Raw genomic sequence first — 16,951 nt, 5'->3', positions numbered from 1 at the left:
CAGTTCCTGTATCATCCCATAGAGGGCGTGCTTCTGAAACACATGCTCTTGTTAACTTCACATCCCAAGCCTTCCTGGAGACTTTGAGGTCATCTCATCAACACATACCCTACACCTAACCCTAAACCAAACCTCAGTGCCCTAATCACGAGTACTCATGCCACGAGCATAGATACCATGGCTGAAGAATTGATAGGGATTCGGGTACTCCCGACAGAAGGTTGTGCTGATACTGCGAAGCTGTTTACTGTGGAATAGTTCAGCGCACGACAGCCCTGCAATATGCAGGGCTGTTTAGACCCCAGAGGCTAAAAGAGAATATCGTGGGAGCTCTTCATCAGCAAATGAATCAACCACCAGCTCTTTTCGCTGTAGAACAGCGAGGCAAAGTGGATACACAGATACCTCCTAGACCCAAACAGAACATCACACTTCTGGGCCCACTGCAGGGCATTTGGGTCCTGGTAGCTCCGTGAGATACTGAGCGCTCTGCTGGTTTCCACCAGCTGTACTCTCTTGCACAGGCGGTTGAGTCAACATGTAACCAGGTGGTATCCAAACGATATGAAACTCCTGCAGAGTGAGTAGGCCTGCAACCCGTTGCTTTCCCTGATCAGTCCCAACGAATGAGGCAGTTACGCCATCGGGAGTGACTCCATAGGAAATCACCCACATGATGGCCTCTGAGTTTTTCAGGACAGGTTTTGATAAGAACAGAGAAAGCAGGAGTTACACGTGCTCAGATAGCACATTATAAAAATTCAGACCCAAGGATAAGCAGAGAAACCCGCGTAGCATGTGGGACGAAGAACAGCGTTCTGATGGAGTTGATTTCAAGACGGATTAGCCGGGCAGACCCGTCACAACGGGGCTCCTCGGGCACATGTGTGCGGATGTGCCTTTGTTATATGCAGCATGTGTGGCTTGATGCGGCTGTCCTCAGAGGAGGAGGGAACCCTGTGGAGAGAGCAGCAACCCTTCCCTGGTCCCCATGAAATATTTGTTGAAAAAAGAGAAGAACGAATTCCTCCAGAAAGCAGCGTGGAAAGGCTTCAGAGCCCAGTGCCTCTGCTTCTGCTCCCTGTGCGCTCGGCAGTTAGCTGTGTGACTCTAATCCACTCTTTCCATCACCAGAATAGGTCTTAATGGAGGCAGTCAGAGAGAACAGGTTGCTAAATGAAGTCGTTTGCCTCTTAGATGCTTTTGATGCTGTTGATCTTTTCCTCCTTGACCTGCGATCCAATTCTCTCAACCCAAGTCTCCCTCGCAGGCTCACCCTCTTTGACCAAACACTGAAGATCGGACTTGCCGAGGGCTTGGTCCTCAGTTCTCTTTTCCTCTTACTCTGTGTTCTCTCGCTCCAGGATTTTACCCACGCACACGGTTTTAATTCATCTGGGAGGGGAGTCATTGGTTTATAGCTCAAGGCCCAGCCTGCCTCTCCTCTGAGCTTCAAACAGTAAAATTATGTCTACCTGACATCGTCACCGGGATGTCTCCAAAGCGTCTCAGACTCAGCGTGTCCAGAATCAAACTCATGATCCTTCAGAACCCCAGACGTGCTCACCTGGGCTTCCTATCTCAGAGGAGCCCTCACTTTTCCACCCATTTTTTGCAAGCTTGAAGGTTTGGAGTCATCTTAAAATCTCCTTTTATTTCCCCTCCATATTCAGTTCATCACTAAATCCCGTCAGCTTCACCTTTCAGATTTCTCTTGCATGCATCCATTTCCCTCCGTTAACACCACGGAGCCTGAGCTGTCACCGCCTCTCACCTGGATATTGTGACAGCTGTCTAGCTAGACCATCCCATCCATGCCCCACACACGCCCTGTCGGTTCTCCGTTTTGCACCAGAGAGATGCGCTGAAGACAGTCTTATTGTGTCACCCCTTCAATGTGTTCCCTTTCTTCAAGAATGAAAAGCAAAAGCCTTCGTGACCAAAGGGCCCTGCATATTTTTTTCCGTTTTGTGCTTCCTCAGCTTCATTTCTTGTCGCCCCTCCTCCCACCCTGCCACTCGGAGGCTCCGCCTTCTCCTGGCTCCTCCCTCTTCAGCATCTTTGCCCAGGAATTCCCTCTACCTGGAATCCACCCCACCTCCTACCATGCATCTTAGCTGCTTCCCCTCCTTCAGTCATCAGCCCCATTTCGGGGCCCTGGGGGAGCTCTGCCCGCCCCCTGTCCCCCAGCACGTGGGCTGCTCCTCAGTTCTCATCACGGCTGTGTAATCCTGTGTGTCTGCCGGCCTACTGCTCCTGGAGTTATAGATAAAACGAGTCGCCGTTTGACCTCCAGCACGTAGTGCAGGGTCTGACACATAGAAGGCACACAGTAAATGTTTGTTGAATGAATGAACGAATGTGAACTTGGACCGGATTTTTACCCCCTCTCTGAGACTCAGTCTCCTCGTGTGTCAGAATGAGGGCAGGGAAACCTGTGTACTAGGACCAGGAGAATTCATCGAAGTAAGACTTAATCCACAGGATTCAGCTTGATGTTTGGCGCGTAGAAAGTACTTGACAACGATTTCCTTCCAACGTAAGTAAAGAATGTGTGAAGCTGTGACGTGAGCTTCCCTTGGCCTAACGAGGCAGCCTTGAAGGCTGGGCAGGTGTCAGGGCTGAGGGCCCACCCGCTGAGGCCCATTAACAGCAGATAAGGCAGAGAAAAGAGCTGCCTGACTGTTGTCACTAGACATCGAGGTCAAGGGCAGGCAGAGATATTCAACAACTAGAAACTAAAGGAGAGCCGATAGCAGTAGGTGAGGAGATCACCCACCGTGAGTCTGGGGTCTTTCAGCCACACACACGGCATTCACCATCACGGTTTCTTCGTTTCACGTGAAGGACGATTGTATATATCTTTACCGGGAGCTTCTTAAATACTTGTGTGGAGGTCACTGCTCCTTTCTTCTGCTGCGCGCTCACAGATGTTATCGGTTCTAAGGAGATGAGGAAGGCCAGGGAACGTGGGAGATGAGGACACGGAAGAGAAGTAGGGAACCAGCTCGTCACCAGGAAGTGTCTTTAATTTTGTCATCTGCATCTGGTTTCACCAATGGGTACCAGCGTTCTATCCCATCTGACCCAACACACTCCCCTTCTTGACTTCTCGCACAGAGCTGCCTCCATGCCACTGTTTCCTTCCCATCATCCTCCCCTGGGTTATGCCTCTGGTGTGATGTGTTTCCTTGATGCTCATTGGGTTCTGCCTCCTTTCCACTTGTAGGTTACTTGGTTTACAGTGCATCCTATGAAGACTTCATCAGGAACAAGTGGTCCACCCAAGCTTCATCAGTAACTCACCTGCCCATTGAGAACCTGAAGCCAAACACAAGGTATGAGGTGTCAGTCATTTACAAACGGAAAACGAGACCTATGTGCCTGGTCATGGATATCCTTAGGTTGAAAAGAAAAGGATTAATCAAAAATGTCTTTATGGTTTCTTTTGAGTTCTCTAGTTAGCTCTCATAGACTGTCAATGAATGCTCACCATATGTCATGTATTTTTCTTAGGGGAAAGCACTATGGGCACCGTAATTGTTAGGTTATTGTATTTCTATTTTGTTCCCTATTTTCCGGAGACTAAAGCTACCCACCGTTGGGGAAGGAAAGGTTGCTCTGTGTGTTGAAAGGGGATCGATCTGTTTGTACTCACCCCATGGTGGCTTAGGCAACGCAAGCTTTGTACGTGACATGGATGGAGCAGCAATTACTCAGACTCTATACTGTACAAGTTCAGACCATTCAAGAAAGATGTATTTTACACATTAATAATGGTTATAAGAAGCGTGTAGCCTAGTCGGGGCAGTGGCTCGCTAGCCAGAGGGCCATCTGAGAGTGAGCCCCCAGTGTGAAATACGCAGAACTTGCTTCGAGGGTACAAACAGCATGAGTGTGCATTTCCTCTTTTATACTATCTGGTTTTGCTGGTAACAGCCATCAGGAAAGAACACAGTGGTCGAGCTGTGGTATGCTTGTAAACTGGCTCTCTGGGAAAAAAAATCAAAACAATAACCACTGGTTTATGGTATTTGCCAGTTTCTCCCACCGTGGCCAGTTCTGAGCTACCCTGGCTCTGCAGAACGCCTGATGTTTAGCGATCGGCTCTCTGAAGCCTGTAGAATGGCTCTAGCACACCGTGGACGTCAAGCCACTGTGTTTCCATAGCAAAGTGTTCTAAGAGAGTGACTTGGACCCAAGGTCTCCCATTTTTTTATAGAGTCAGAGGAACACAGAGGAGATTGGAACAAAATACTTTCCTTAAACAGAAATGTGTTGAAAGGGATAGAAATTGGACAATATCCTTGGGCGCTGAGAGACTTCTGCACTAGCGGAGAACTTTCCTCAGGGCCTGTTAATGTCCTGGGCTGCCTTGGACTGCGCTTTCATAAACTGTTATAAATTTTGAGATTCAGCAAATAAAAGACAGGAAACTGAGAGAGCACTTTTCTTAGCTCTTCTCTGATAGTAACGAAAAGTTGATTCATTGCAAAAAGAATAAAACTAAAGAAAACGAAGTCAACGTCCCATTTTTTTATTGTGGGCAGAGTGAATGTTCTTACAGCACAGCCTCAGTATCAGCTGAAAGAGGCCTTGGGATGTTTGGCCGCATGGCTCCTTGCAAATCCCAGTCCCCTGCACCCTCCGCAGTCTAGCGTTCCTGTGGCAACTTTTGGTACCAAGCTGGTGCTGAGTTGTGAATAATATCAGGGCCCGGTTATGTAGGATGGTTGATTCATTCTTTCAGTAGGTATGACTGAGCGTCCGCGATCCACCGGTAAGTGCTTACTGAGTGTCTGCTCAGGCCAGGCACCGGGCTCCACACCGGAGAGAGCAGTGGGCGTGGGCAGGACGTGGGGCAGGGGTGCACAGTACACTGTGGCCCCTCATGGCTCGCACAGCCTGGTGGAGACAAATAGTTTATAGACGCATAAGTATGAACCTTCCCCGGCCAGTGTTGTGAGGGAGAAGTACACTGTGCTCTGAGGGTACGATAGGGGGCTTTTTGCCTGAGCTTGGGGGTTAGCGTGCAGTCAGGTGAGCTTCCATGGGGGGTAAGATAAGCAGCACTTCACCTGGAGAAGGTGGGTGAGCAGGTCAAGTTGCTCCAGGCAGGAAGGGTGTTGGGAAGCCGGTGGGTTTAAGGAAGAGAAGGAGGCTGATGTCGGGGGCGGGGTGGGGGGGAATGGGGAGGAGAGGAGGCTGGAGGCTGGACCAGCCGGTCCCAGAGGGCCCTAGTGTCCCCTGAGGCTCAAGTCCTGCGTCCACCCGCACTGAGCGCCCTGATAGACAGGCTGGGAGCAGCAGCCGCCTCTGCCCCGTGGTTCGCGCGTCCTGCGGAGGGAGTGGGCCGGCTGGAAAGCGAGGCGTGTGCTTCCTGCTACAGAGGCTTCCTCCGACCCCCCAATAGCTGCTGAACTTTTACAGCCCGGGAAGCGTGCCACGATGTAAGGACGCTCATTTTTCCCCGCGTTTCCCCTAACGCAGGGCGTCTCCGATGGGCTCACTGGGGTGTCCACGTGTTTATTCCACAGAGGCTGCGTCTCCCCACCCTCTGCACAGTCCTCAGGGCTTCTCAGGACCCCCTTCAGAGTCCTCGTAAGAGACGCAGAAGTCGGTCCAGCCCAAGAGAAGACAGGATGTAAAAACTGGCTTTGGTTCTTTGTAACTGGATCTTCTTTTTTGACAAGTTTAAGTGGGCATTGCCCACCTTATTCACCCAACTTAGCCCTGAATCACTTTCTGTAATCTTCATATTGTAAGTCCATACCTAAAGTACAGAGATTTGTCACCATGGAGGCTGTTGAAAAGAAGGCGCCAGAAGCTTGTAGAAGAAGGCAAGGCATGGATTGCTTTTGTTACTTGGGTGAGACAGAGACTCTTCAGGGTATGAAATGTACATTTTAGTCTGTAGAAAAAGTCTTATGTGGTTTTCGAAAACAGGAATTTTACGCCTTTCATAATCCCACGTTGTTTTTCAGTTCAGCATATTTAAACTTACTTTGACATATTAGGCGAGTTCAAGTGGAAATACATCTTTAGAACTGGGCCATGTGGGCTTTGCGGAGCACTGGAATTATTGTGTGGACAGGAGGGTAGATTTGGAGAATACGTAGGTTTCAGTGGTAAAACAAAATGGATACAACCAAGAAATCGGAATAGTCTCTCGGGCAATTGGTCATCCCTCTGCCATCTCCTCAACTGCACAGGGTGTTTCCCTCTGTGGGTCTGGGGAAGAGGTAGCAGCGTGGCTCCAGGGATGGCTTGAGAAATATTCAACAGAAAGGTCCCCTGTAGCCTCTGAATATCAGTGTCACTCTCTAAGTTTCGATTTCCTTTTTTTTTGCGGTACGCGGGCCTCTCGGGGCACGAACCCGCGTCCCCTGCATCAGCGGCGGACTCTCAACCACTGCGCCACCAGGGAAGCCCTCCTATTTTTTTAAGGAAAAAAAAGTATCTGTAAAGTTGGACTGTTATCACTGATGTATGCCCAACCCAGTGCTTGAACTGCTAGCAGAGTCTGCCTTTAACTCCACGACCGCTAAGTTAAAAGTACGCACAACTGAGGAAACACGGAATGCTGAGTGAATTGAGATTTGGGAATTCCTATGTTCTTAATTGTGCATATCTCTTTTATAAAAAAAAATGACATTTAAAAAAGGATTCTTTCCTACATGAGATGTGAATATACTTTCTTGGAAAGCTTAAAAGAAGACTTGATTTTACCGAATGGGCTTTTCTTTGCTCTCTGTTTAATCAAACCCCAAGTCAAATATCTCTGTGTAACTGTGAGACCAGAGGCTCCCTTGAGGTTCTCAGAAGCTCAGAAACTCAGGAGGCTTGGTGCCAGGGCAGAGGTGCCGCGGACACATGCCTTTGCTCTCTAAATGTAAATAATTCTCCTTTTAAAAATTTAGGGTGTCTTAATTAGTGCATGTGATCTGTGTGTCTGACAATCAAATACAGGATTTTGTAACATTGAAGTGTAGCTTCTGCTAGCTGGAAACCAAGACTCCTTCTGAACTCTCTGAAGTGGTGGAGAGCTTCCCCGCACAGGGATTTTTTTACCCACCTTCTTTACCTGGAAGTGTTGATAGTTAGGGGCTAAGAGAGCACAGATGACACCTGGAATCCCAGAGGGGAGGACAACACAGAGAGGAGCAGTAGGTAGAGTGGGTCTTAACTGTGTTGGTTTCCAGTATTTTCTCATCACCACTTTTGGTCCTAGAGCTCATCAGAGTCCAAAGTAAGATGCTCTGGGACTCCCAATCTACCTGCTTGTCATTCTCCCTCTAGATGAACAGGCTGATTCAGACAGTGTGCTTTCTAGCACATTCTCTGTTCCAAGAAAAAGATTAATCCACAGCAAAGCCTCTGCAGGCCTTTTCCTCTTCCCCTTCCCGGACTTGCTTCTCTTTCCTCGAGGCACAGAAGCTGGAAACTCAGTGACTTTACGGCTCCAGAGCCAAGCATAGCACTTGTCCTGCACCCAGAACATTGTTGTCGTGTTAGTTCCCCCGAGGAGACCGGCCTCAGCACTGCTTAGCCTTCTCCCTGCCAACAATGGGTTTGCATCATCACACTGTCAAACATTCTGCTTTTTCACACACAGTCCAGTGACTAGAATTAGGTTACAATTGGAATTCTGCTTGGTAAGCGTTTCACCGCTCCATCTTCCCCCTCCAGTCAGTAGAACTCAAGACGGGACAAGAGGAGACCATTGCATCCAAGGACGGGCCTGCGCGGGGCAGTTCAACCCTTGACGCTCTAAATAACACACACAATCTAAGTGGCCTGTTTGCCCAGTATGCCCCTCTGTTCCCATTAGTCACATGTATTGTTTTGAAAAGTTATTCGAAAATGAGAAAGTTTAGAAATAACGTGAAGAAATAGCAGTGGTGTACGCATCTGTGAAAAATAGGACTCAAATCCTGCCACAGAGCAGGTGCTGAATAGTTTGGGTGTTTGTCTCATTACACAAAAATTAAACAAGGTTCTCTTTCAAAAAATGTTTTCTTCCAATTTCAGGTATTATTTTAAAGTTCAAGCCAAAAATCCTCACGGCTATGGACCTATCAGCCCTTCAGTCTCATTTGTCACAGAATCAGGTATGGGTGACTTCATGTCCTCGTTTTTTTCCTTTTCTTGAAAACAAATAGTCTGAAATCATGTCTACAATAGAATAAAAACTGAAGAAGTTAAATCCTCTTCTCTTTAATCAGTTCATATTGGATGTCATTTTATAAGATAAACATGATTTTCTTTCTGCTGAGCTAAAAGTTGGATAATAAAATTTAAAGTAATCTTCATTGGAACTGCCTGGGAAGTGAAAAGGTCCAGTTCCAATGAAAAGGGGGGGAGAAAATCTAGTTTTCAACCATGTGGGAAAGGTAAGTTTGAATCTATCTGTAGAGATTTAGTTACAGAGATAAATTCCTTTTGTTTTTTTAATTGCAAACAGCTGAAGAGCATAAATGTCATGTGACCTGAGGGGACGTTGCTTCTTTCAATTAGTCACATCTCTAAGTTGCTTCCTTTACTAGGAGACGAAAATGTCTCTACTTAACATGGAGGGTCTAATTAAAATACTGTCCATCTTGCAAGCAATATCACTCAGAGGATGTCCCTACTTTGGGATGCTGGTGTGCAGAGCTCTCAAGCCCTTCAGTGAAATGTCCCCGTGGTCATGGTCTGAGGCAGTACACACAGAGCTGGCCCATGGTGGCAGGTGCCGGGTTGGCAGCCTTTCTTGTGTAGGAAGCCAGGCTGGAGAGTTGGTACCCATGGTCCCAAGACAGGCACTTACAGAAGCCCAGCTGGGTCGGCTCCACACTAACGTGGCTGTCGCTTCCATTTGGTTAGATTATTTCCTAAGAGCAGGAGAGTAAAACAAGCATTTACACTTACAGCTAATGGTATGTCACTTTATTTTATAGATATCAGAAGATGTCAGAATGAATGGTCTGTACAAAGGGGCAGCACAAAGCAGATCTGGGGGGACGAAAATGTTGTGTGTGTGATCGTGGTGGAGTTCCATGAGTCTATACGTGTGGTAAAAATTCATAGGATGTGTACCCTAAAAAAGTAATTTTACTCTGTGATAATTAAAATTAAAAAAAAAGGATGGCCCATGTTTACCTGGCCTGTATTTTATAAAAATGAACTTCTTCTAAAGCAGAATTCCTTATAATGTAGTTTCATATTAAGTGGCACTATTTGGGCTAAGATATAGACATGTTTTAAAACAGCTATATTGAGGTAGAAATGGCATACAGTAAACTGTTCATCGTCAAGATGTACAGCTGAGGAAGTTTTGGGGTATGTTTATACCCTTGGAGCCATCCTGGCAGTCATGCTGGTGCACAGCTCCATCACCCCAACAGTTTCTTCCTGCTGCTATACAATCCAGCCCTCCCTTCCCTCCCCGTGTGCCCATCCTCTCCCCTCTTCGCAGACAACCACTCATGGGCCTTCTGTCACTATGGATTCATTTGCACCTTCTAGAATTTTGTATCAGTGGAATCATACAGTGTGAGTTCTTTCGTCTGGCTTCTTTCACGTAGCATCCTTTTGAGATCCATCCATGTTGTCATATTTATAAGTAGTTCATTCTTTTTTATTACTTAGCAGTGTTCCATTGTATGTGCCACAGTTTGTATCTATTCACCTGTTAATAGACATTGGATTGTTCCTACTTTTGGACTATTACAAGTAAATCTGCCATGAGCATTCATGTACAAGTATTTTTAAGGACATATGCTTTCATTTCTCGGGTAAATACGCAATATGTTTTTACTTTTTTAAGAAACCGCTGAACTGTTTCTCCAAGATGGACACATTTTAAAACATAATGAGTATTGAATTATTTTGTGGTACCCAATGTCAAAATATTATCGTCAAGGACCCACACCATCTATATAAATAACAAGACAATATAAATAGAAAAGAGTATTTCTTGAAAGGAAATGCCTAGAAAGTAAAAACTAAGGGAATGTCTTGGCATCTGTCAAATGAATCTTATACTTCCTTTATCTATTCTAGCTTGGGTAGTTCTTTTAATTACAAAAAAAAAAACCATTTCAGCAGTTGCATGGCTGTGTGATGTAATAGTGAAGTCAATTATTTCTTTTTCCTTCTACAGATAATCCTTTGCTTGTTGTGAGGCCACCAGGTAAGTTTCTCTTCTTGATAAACTTGACATTCTAGTAATCAAGTTGAATATTGAATATGAGATTGTTATGGTTACAGGTAGACGCGCTGAACCGCTTTTGTATTTTCGTAATTTTCTGACAACTTCTATGGTTTCTTTGCACCCATCATCCTAATCTAGGGAAAAGCGTGTTCTGGAAATTTTTAAATAGGGCCATAGCAGCCAATATCTATAAAAACCATTATGGGTGGCCAGTATCTATGAAAATAGATAACTTTATTTTCATAACCCCTTTGAATATTTTAAATTGCTGAAAAGATAGCAAAATGCATTAAGTGTACGACAAAAGTTTACTTTGTTTTTCAAATAAACCAAGAAAGACCTATTGCTTAAGTTCAAGACTGGTCTTATGAGTGACAAGAACAGGAGGTGCCCGTGCTGAGGGATTTTGGGGGTGGGGAGGTAGGGTGACGTGCCCTGCAAGGTCAAATTTGCCATCATAGCTTATGTTCCTTGGCTTAAATTAGGCTTTTTCTTACTCTGAGAATCCTTTATAGAAATGCAAATACGTTAACTGCATGCAGGTACAAGGAACTCCCCAGTTGTACTTCAGTACAAAGAAAGAAGAGAAAAGACAGACAGAGAGAGAGACCACTGGGAGGTGGGAAAACTGCTCAGAAAAGCCCTGAGAGAAGGGGAAGTCCCAGTGAATAAATCAAATTCTCCGGTATTTTGTGCAAGAATAAACACTGTGAAACGCCATGACTTAGAAGGTGTGCTGTGTGTCGTCCAGGTGGTGAGCCCATCTGGATCCCATTTGCCTTCAAACATGACCCTGGCTACACGGACTGCCACGGCCGACAGTATGTGAAGCGGACGTGGTACAGAAAGTTTGTGGGAGTCGTTCTTTGTAATTCACTGCGGTATAAGATCTACCTCAGTGATAACCTGAAAGGTAGGTCTTTAGGGATGCTGTGCTATGGGAAGGTGTGGAAAGCTTTTAGTTTTTCAGATGCTAACTTGACATAGCAGGTGCATCAGAATGCATTTGAGGTATGGACCCATCACATCTCAGTCTGGCTCAAGTGCAAGCCAGTTTTGCAGGCTCTATTCTGGAGTGACTAGTATTTACATTGGTACCCAGGAATATATGTATATATTTTAAATCTACTACTTTTTAGGAGTGAAATCCAAAATTCTCTTAGAAACTGAAAGGCTGTTTTTCTTTGTTGTTAATCCCATAACATTAACAATGAAGAAAAATGGCCTTTAAGTTTCTTTAAGGTATGAGTGTAAGCTGGAAGTATTGAGGAGAAGTACCCCCTACGATTTTTGCCATTGGAACAACTTTACAGAGAAACAATGTGGATGGTGAAACATATATGAGGTGCACTATTTGTTCTGTGTCCAAAACTTACACTGTTTTCATCATGGTAGGGGATTAAAACAAAGAATAACATAAGTATTTACTTTGAACTACTAACATTTCAAAGTACCATTTCTCCCCCGCTGGTTTTAACTCACCCACTTACCCAAAATTGTTTTGTATTTCAAAATTTGCACAACTTTTAATTTTTCTAGTACATACATTTAAAAAGAAAGAAAACTTGCCCTCAGCTGGTTTATATGTTGTCAGACGTCAGGTTTTTTGTTGTTTTGTTTCTTGCTGCTGCTCATCATTTCTAGATAATGTCAAAATCTCCCCAACCATCCCCCACCCTTGCAATTTCTCCGTGTACATGCCTCTCCCCACAACCAGTCTGTTCGTTTCTTGCTGCTCTTTTTTCCCTCTTGCACACTGTCCTTTTGCTCCGGGAGAGGCTACACAGCCATGTCTGGTATCCCAGGGTTGAGAGAAACACCTTTGCCCTACTGTGCAGCTCTGGTTCAGGACCAAGGACAGCGCCTCATGCTACAGACACACCCCCTACTTCTAGTTATGTACGAAAATAGTTTCTTCTATTTTTCTAGGTATTCATGCTTTTCATAATTACTTCATGATACGTTCTCTGCCTATCAGAGTTTCCTCCTTGTTTTTAAACCAAAGAGTAGAAAGGTCTCCCATCTACGGGCTGAAAATGCCTATAATATTAGTAGTTTCCATTTAATGAACAATTGCTAAGTATTTAGCACACATGAGCCTGCTGAATCCTTATAACACTTTGAAACCGGTGCCATTATCACCATTTTTCAAACATGGAAAGTGCGACACACAGAGCTGAAGTCACATGCCCACTTCAAAGCTTGTGCAAATCCCTCAGCCAGCGCGGCGGTTCTGGAGCAGTCAGTGACTCATCGCCTTCCTTTACGCAGATACATTCTACAGCATTGGGGACAGTTGGGGAAGAGGTGAAGACCATTGTCAATTTGTGGATTCACACCTGGATGGAAGAACGGGGCCTCAGTCCTACATAGAAGCCCTCCCTACCACTCAAGGTAATGTGAACCAAGGCCCAGTGTAATATACTGGGGGGTGGAGAGGAGGGCTGACATAAGGAGAAAATTCACTGTAGCTCTGCATTTGGTTTACCATTTGAAGATGGATATTAGCAGAATTTTGGAGCATAAAAATAAGGAAGAAACAAAACACTCCTACCACATGCTGGGTTTAGGGTGAGCCTGGGAGAGGTAGGGACACAAAGGAATATAAGACCTTACCCCTACCTTACCCCTACCCTCAGTAAACATGGTCAGTAATTGGGAAGGGAGGATAAATATGTGAAAGGTAACTAAGAGCAAGCAACTTAAAGCACAAATAATGACAAGAGTTAAGTCACATGATTGTCCCATTGTCAGGTAATTGTGCAGATTATAGTTACTCTCTGAGTTCAAAGGGCAGAGGCTGGGCTTCTCTGGTGGCGCAGTGGTTGAGAGTCCGCCTGCCGATGCAGGGGACACGGGTTCGTGCCCCGGTCCGGGAGGGTCGCACATGCCGCGGAGCGACTGGGCCCATGAGCCATGGCCGCTGAGCCTGCGCCTCCGGAGCCTGTGCTCTGCAACGGGAGAGGCCACAACAGTGAGAGGCCCGCGTACCGCCAAAAAAAAAAAAGGGCGGGGCTGCCGCTTGAGGCTTCCAGGGAAGGTTTTCAGAAGAGGCAGAGTCTGAGCTGAGTCATAAAAATACATGCAAAGATTAGAGGGCCTTCCAGGTGGAGAATGCCATGAACAAGAGTCCAGGGAAAGAAAAAATAAACAAATACAAACCAACCATGATATGCTTCAGGAGATCATGTATCAACTATTTCATGATGGCATTGCAAGGTGAAAATAAGTGTTTTAATCTCAAAGTTAACAATGTGTAATACATTACTAACTGCCCCAAGCCCCCAAATAAACAAACAGAACAACTGAATGAAGTCCAGCGCTTTTAGTGATGTGGCATTTTTTAAAGATATAAGATGCTCTGATCTTTAACATTTTTTAGTTTGGAAAAAAATACCATAGGTGGTACAAAGATTACCCATTTTCAAAAAATTAAGATACATTAAAATACACAAAACAGTAAAACAAGTATGTTAGGCAGGGTTCTCCAGAGAAACAGAACCAACGGGAGATGGAGAGAGGGAAAGAGACAGAGGTGGAGAGAGGGAAAGAGAGAGACAGAACAACATATATGTTAAGGAACTGGCTCTATGATTGTGGAGGCTGGCAAGTCCAAAGGCTACAGGGTGGGCCAGCAAGCCTGCTAGAGACCCCGGGAAGAGCCAATGCTGCAGTTAGTCCAAAGGCAGGCTTCTGGCAGAAGACCCCTCTCTTCAGGGAAAGTCAGTCCTTTCCTACTAGGGCCTTCAACTAATTGGGTGAGGCCCACCCACATTGTGGAGAGTAATCTGCTTTACTTAAAGTCTGCTGATTGAAATGTTAATCTCATCTAGAAAATAATTTCACAGAAACACCTAGAATAATATTTGACAAAATAGCTGGATGCCGTGTCCTAGCCAAGTTGACATAGAAAATTAACAATCACAATAAACATGCATAATACACCACATCTCTTAATTGTTTCAGGATCTTATGGTGCCCCAGGGTTAGTATTAAATGCATCATTTGTATTTCACTGTGTTTCTGTGACTGTTGTCATGGTTTTGGCTCTGAACAGAGGTGCTGGTTCATCAGAAACTCACTGGCGGAATGGCAGGTAACCTTTCATCTTACAAGAGGACACAGGGCCAAAGGGGTGAGAGCGGTTGTTGAGTTGCCAACATTTTTTGAGGAGGTTGGAGCATCACTTCTTCTTGAAAGGAGAGGTGGTCAGAACTGCTACAGGATTCTTTCCTCTGAGAGGTTTACTTGAAAGATCTGAAAGTCTACCGCGGATCCCGAGAGGTAAATCTTGGAGGCCCGCGGTTCTAGGCAAGTCAGGGGCCCCAGATTCTGTGGGAATCTTGGTTAAGGTTGCTTGCCCAGCTCAGGGCCTCCCCTACTGGGAGTGCTCCATTGTGATTGACTAAAATGATACTCCTCTGTGGAGAGAGAGAGAGAGAGAGAGAGAGAGAGAGAGAGAGGTGTCACACATGTGGAGACTGGATTATCCCCACAAATCATCCTTGGGATAAACCTCCGAGGGTGGGTGTTGTGACTCCACACAAAAATGGTCGTATTTATTTGGAAGTAACTTTTGTCACAAGAACAACTTATCAGAAATCTTCTGTCCGAAAGGAGGTTGTTAGGATGAGGATTCTTCCAGTTGGTTCAGGTGCTTTTGATGCTACGATACAGACACCAATTCCAAGTGTGGGTTCTTTTCCCGCACCACCAGGCAATTCTCCAACACCAGCCGGTGCTCTACAGTTCAAATCTGTACTGAAACCATTTACCCAGAGATAGCATCAGATGCCACAGTTTCAGACCTCAGTCCTACAAGACCGCCCCCTTCATGCACCTTAGATGCCAATCACAGTCCACTGTGTCACCTGTCCTTCTGATAAGGACAGGCTATAAATCAGAGGTTCCCATGACCCCCTCTTTGGATTTGATTAACTTGCCAGAGGGGCTCACAAAACTCGGAGAGACATTTCACTTACTAAATTGCGGTTTATTATAAAAGGAGGGAACTTGGGAAGAGCCAGGCGGAGGAGATGCATAGGGCAAGGTATGGGGAAGGGCAGGGAGCACCCACGCCCCTTCGAAGCACCACTCTGCCTGAATCTCCGTGTGCTCGCCAACCTGCAAGCTCTCCAAACCTGTCCTTTGGGGGTTTTCTGGAGGCTTCATTACATTGGCACAATTGACGAAATCATTGGACAGTAGTGATTGAACTCAATCTCCAGCCCCTCTCTCCTCCCTGGAAGTTGTGGGTAGGGCTGAAGTTTCCCCCCCTACAATCACACGGTTGTTTCCTCTGGTGACCAGCCCTCATCCTTAGATGCTTTCCGAAAGTCACGTCATTAGCATAAACTCCGGTGTGGTTGAACAGGGTTTACTATGAATATAATAATATTCCACACACCTTTATAGCTCTTGTCACTCAGGAAATTCCAAGGGCTTCAGGAGCTCTGTGCCAACAATGGAGATGAAGACCAAATATACATTTTCTATTATAAATCACAATATTACTGATTATTCTTTCCCTTTCTTTCCTTTTACCTTCCAGGCTACTATCGCCAGTACCGCCAGGAGCCAGTCAGCTTTGGCAACATAGGTTTTGGAACCCCCTACTACTACGTGGGCTGGTATGAGTGTGGGGTTTCCATCCCAGGGAAGTGGTAACCACAGGACGGTCGTGCTGGAAGCTCGTCCTGCCCGGCCCCCTCGACTAACCTGCACTAGGGCCTGTGAGCAGGAGAAGGGATGGTGTCCCAAGCTTCACTGTCCCCAGTGTCAGCAAGGCCACACGGTGGACACCGGACACTTCAGGCATCTTTGGTCTGGAGCTCAGTCCTACTTCTTGGCCTGGACCACACACAGGATTCAATGTTGCTGTTGACTTTGCTTCTCCACATGTTTTGCTTATAATAGCTCATCCCAGAGACGGCAGACGTGCACAGCTACCAGGACGCCTGGTGTGATTTTCATACTTTTTAGGCACAAAGTTCAGACACTTTGGTATCTCCAGGGATCAGCATACACACGCTGTGCTTGCTTTGTGGAACACCACCCATGTTCTTTTTTCTCACTGGACCCCTCCCAAAGTAGCTAAATTTAAGCTTTGGATCCCTTTCTATGCAGTAGAACTGAATTACTAAAAATGCCACCAAGGGAAATGTAGCCTACTTAAGATTTATTCTATGGACTTAACCCACCACTAGACCAATTGTATCAAATCTTACTTGTAAATTCTCAATTTTGATATATATATATATATATATGTATATATGCATATACATATCCACACTTGTCTGCAAAGACTGATTAAAATTGCTAAGTGTGTACTTGTTCACTAGATAAATGTGTGTGGGACTTTTTGGAGCAGAGGTGCTGTTTATTAACATCTTTTTAGAAGGGTCCAGAGAACAGGTACTCTGTGTACCACGGCAAGAACGGCAAGGCATGTGTTCTTCCTGTGAGCACTGCTGAGCTGTGGAAATGACCGGGATGCAGCGATGCTAGCTGTGAGCCGGTGGCAAACGGAGTGATTTCCACCTTCCATCCTCGTGTGTGGTCTCTGTGTGGACATATCCAGTCGGTTTCCAGATTAAGATTTTAGGTCCCAGATGATTTTGAAATGCAGTTTAAAAAGACTTCTTTCGCCTTTCCCGCCTAGCTCAGTATCTACTCCTTGAAGTAGAAGCATCTTAGCCCTCTCAGCTGCAGCATGAGAGGGTTTATTTAATGACACTTTAATTCTTCTTAAAATGT

General features: G+C 45.6%; 1 protein-coding gene across 1 annotated transcript in view; it reads left to right on the top strand.

The window, feature by feature from the left end:
- Positions 1-16,527, top strand: part of FNDC1 (fibronectin type III domain containing 1) — a 97,398-nt gene extending 80,871 nt beyond the window's left edge. The window contains exons 18-23 of the mRNA XM_060168139.1: positions 3,230-3,338; positions 8,032-8,111; positions 10,145-10,174; positions 10,947-11,108; positions 12,467-12,589; positions 15,747-16,527. Of these exons, the coding sequence (XP_060024122.1) occupies positions 3,230-3,338; positions 8,032-8,111; positions 10,145-10,174; positions 10,947-11,108; positions 12,467-12,589; positions 15,747-15,862 (620 nt within the window). The 3' untranslated portion in view covers positions 15,863-16,527. The remainder of the gene's footprint in view (positions 1-3,229; positions 3,339-8,031; positions 8,112-10,144; positions 10,175-10,946; positions 11,109-12,466; positions 12,590-15,746) is intronic.
- The last annotated feature ends 424 nt before the right edge of the window (positions 16,528-16,951 follow it).

The sequence above is a fragment of the Lagenorhynchus albirostris genome, chromosome 12 (assembly GCF_949774975.1).
Source record: "Lagenorhynchus albirostris chromosome 12, mLagAlb1.1, whole genome shotgun sequence".
In the NCBI taxonomy this organism is placed as follows: domain Eukaryota; kingdom Metazoa; phylum Chordata; class Mammalia; order Artiodactyla; family Delphinidae; genus Lagenorhynchus; species Lagenorhynchus albirostris.
The sequence above is the reverse complement of the archived record's forward strand: the minus strand, read 5'-3'. Positions and strand labels throughout refer to the sequence as shown.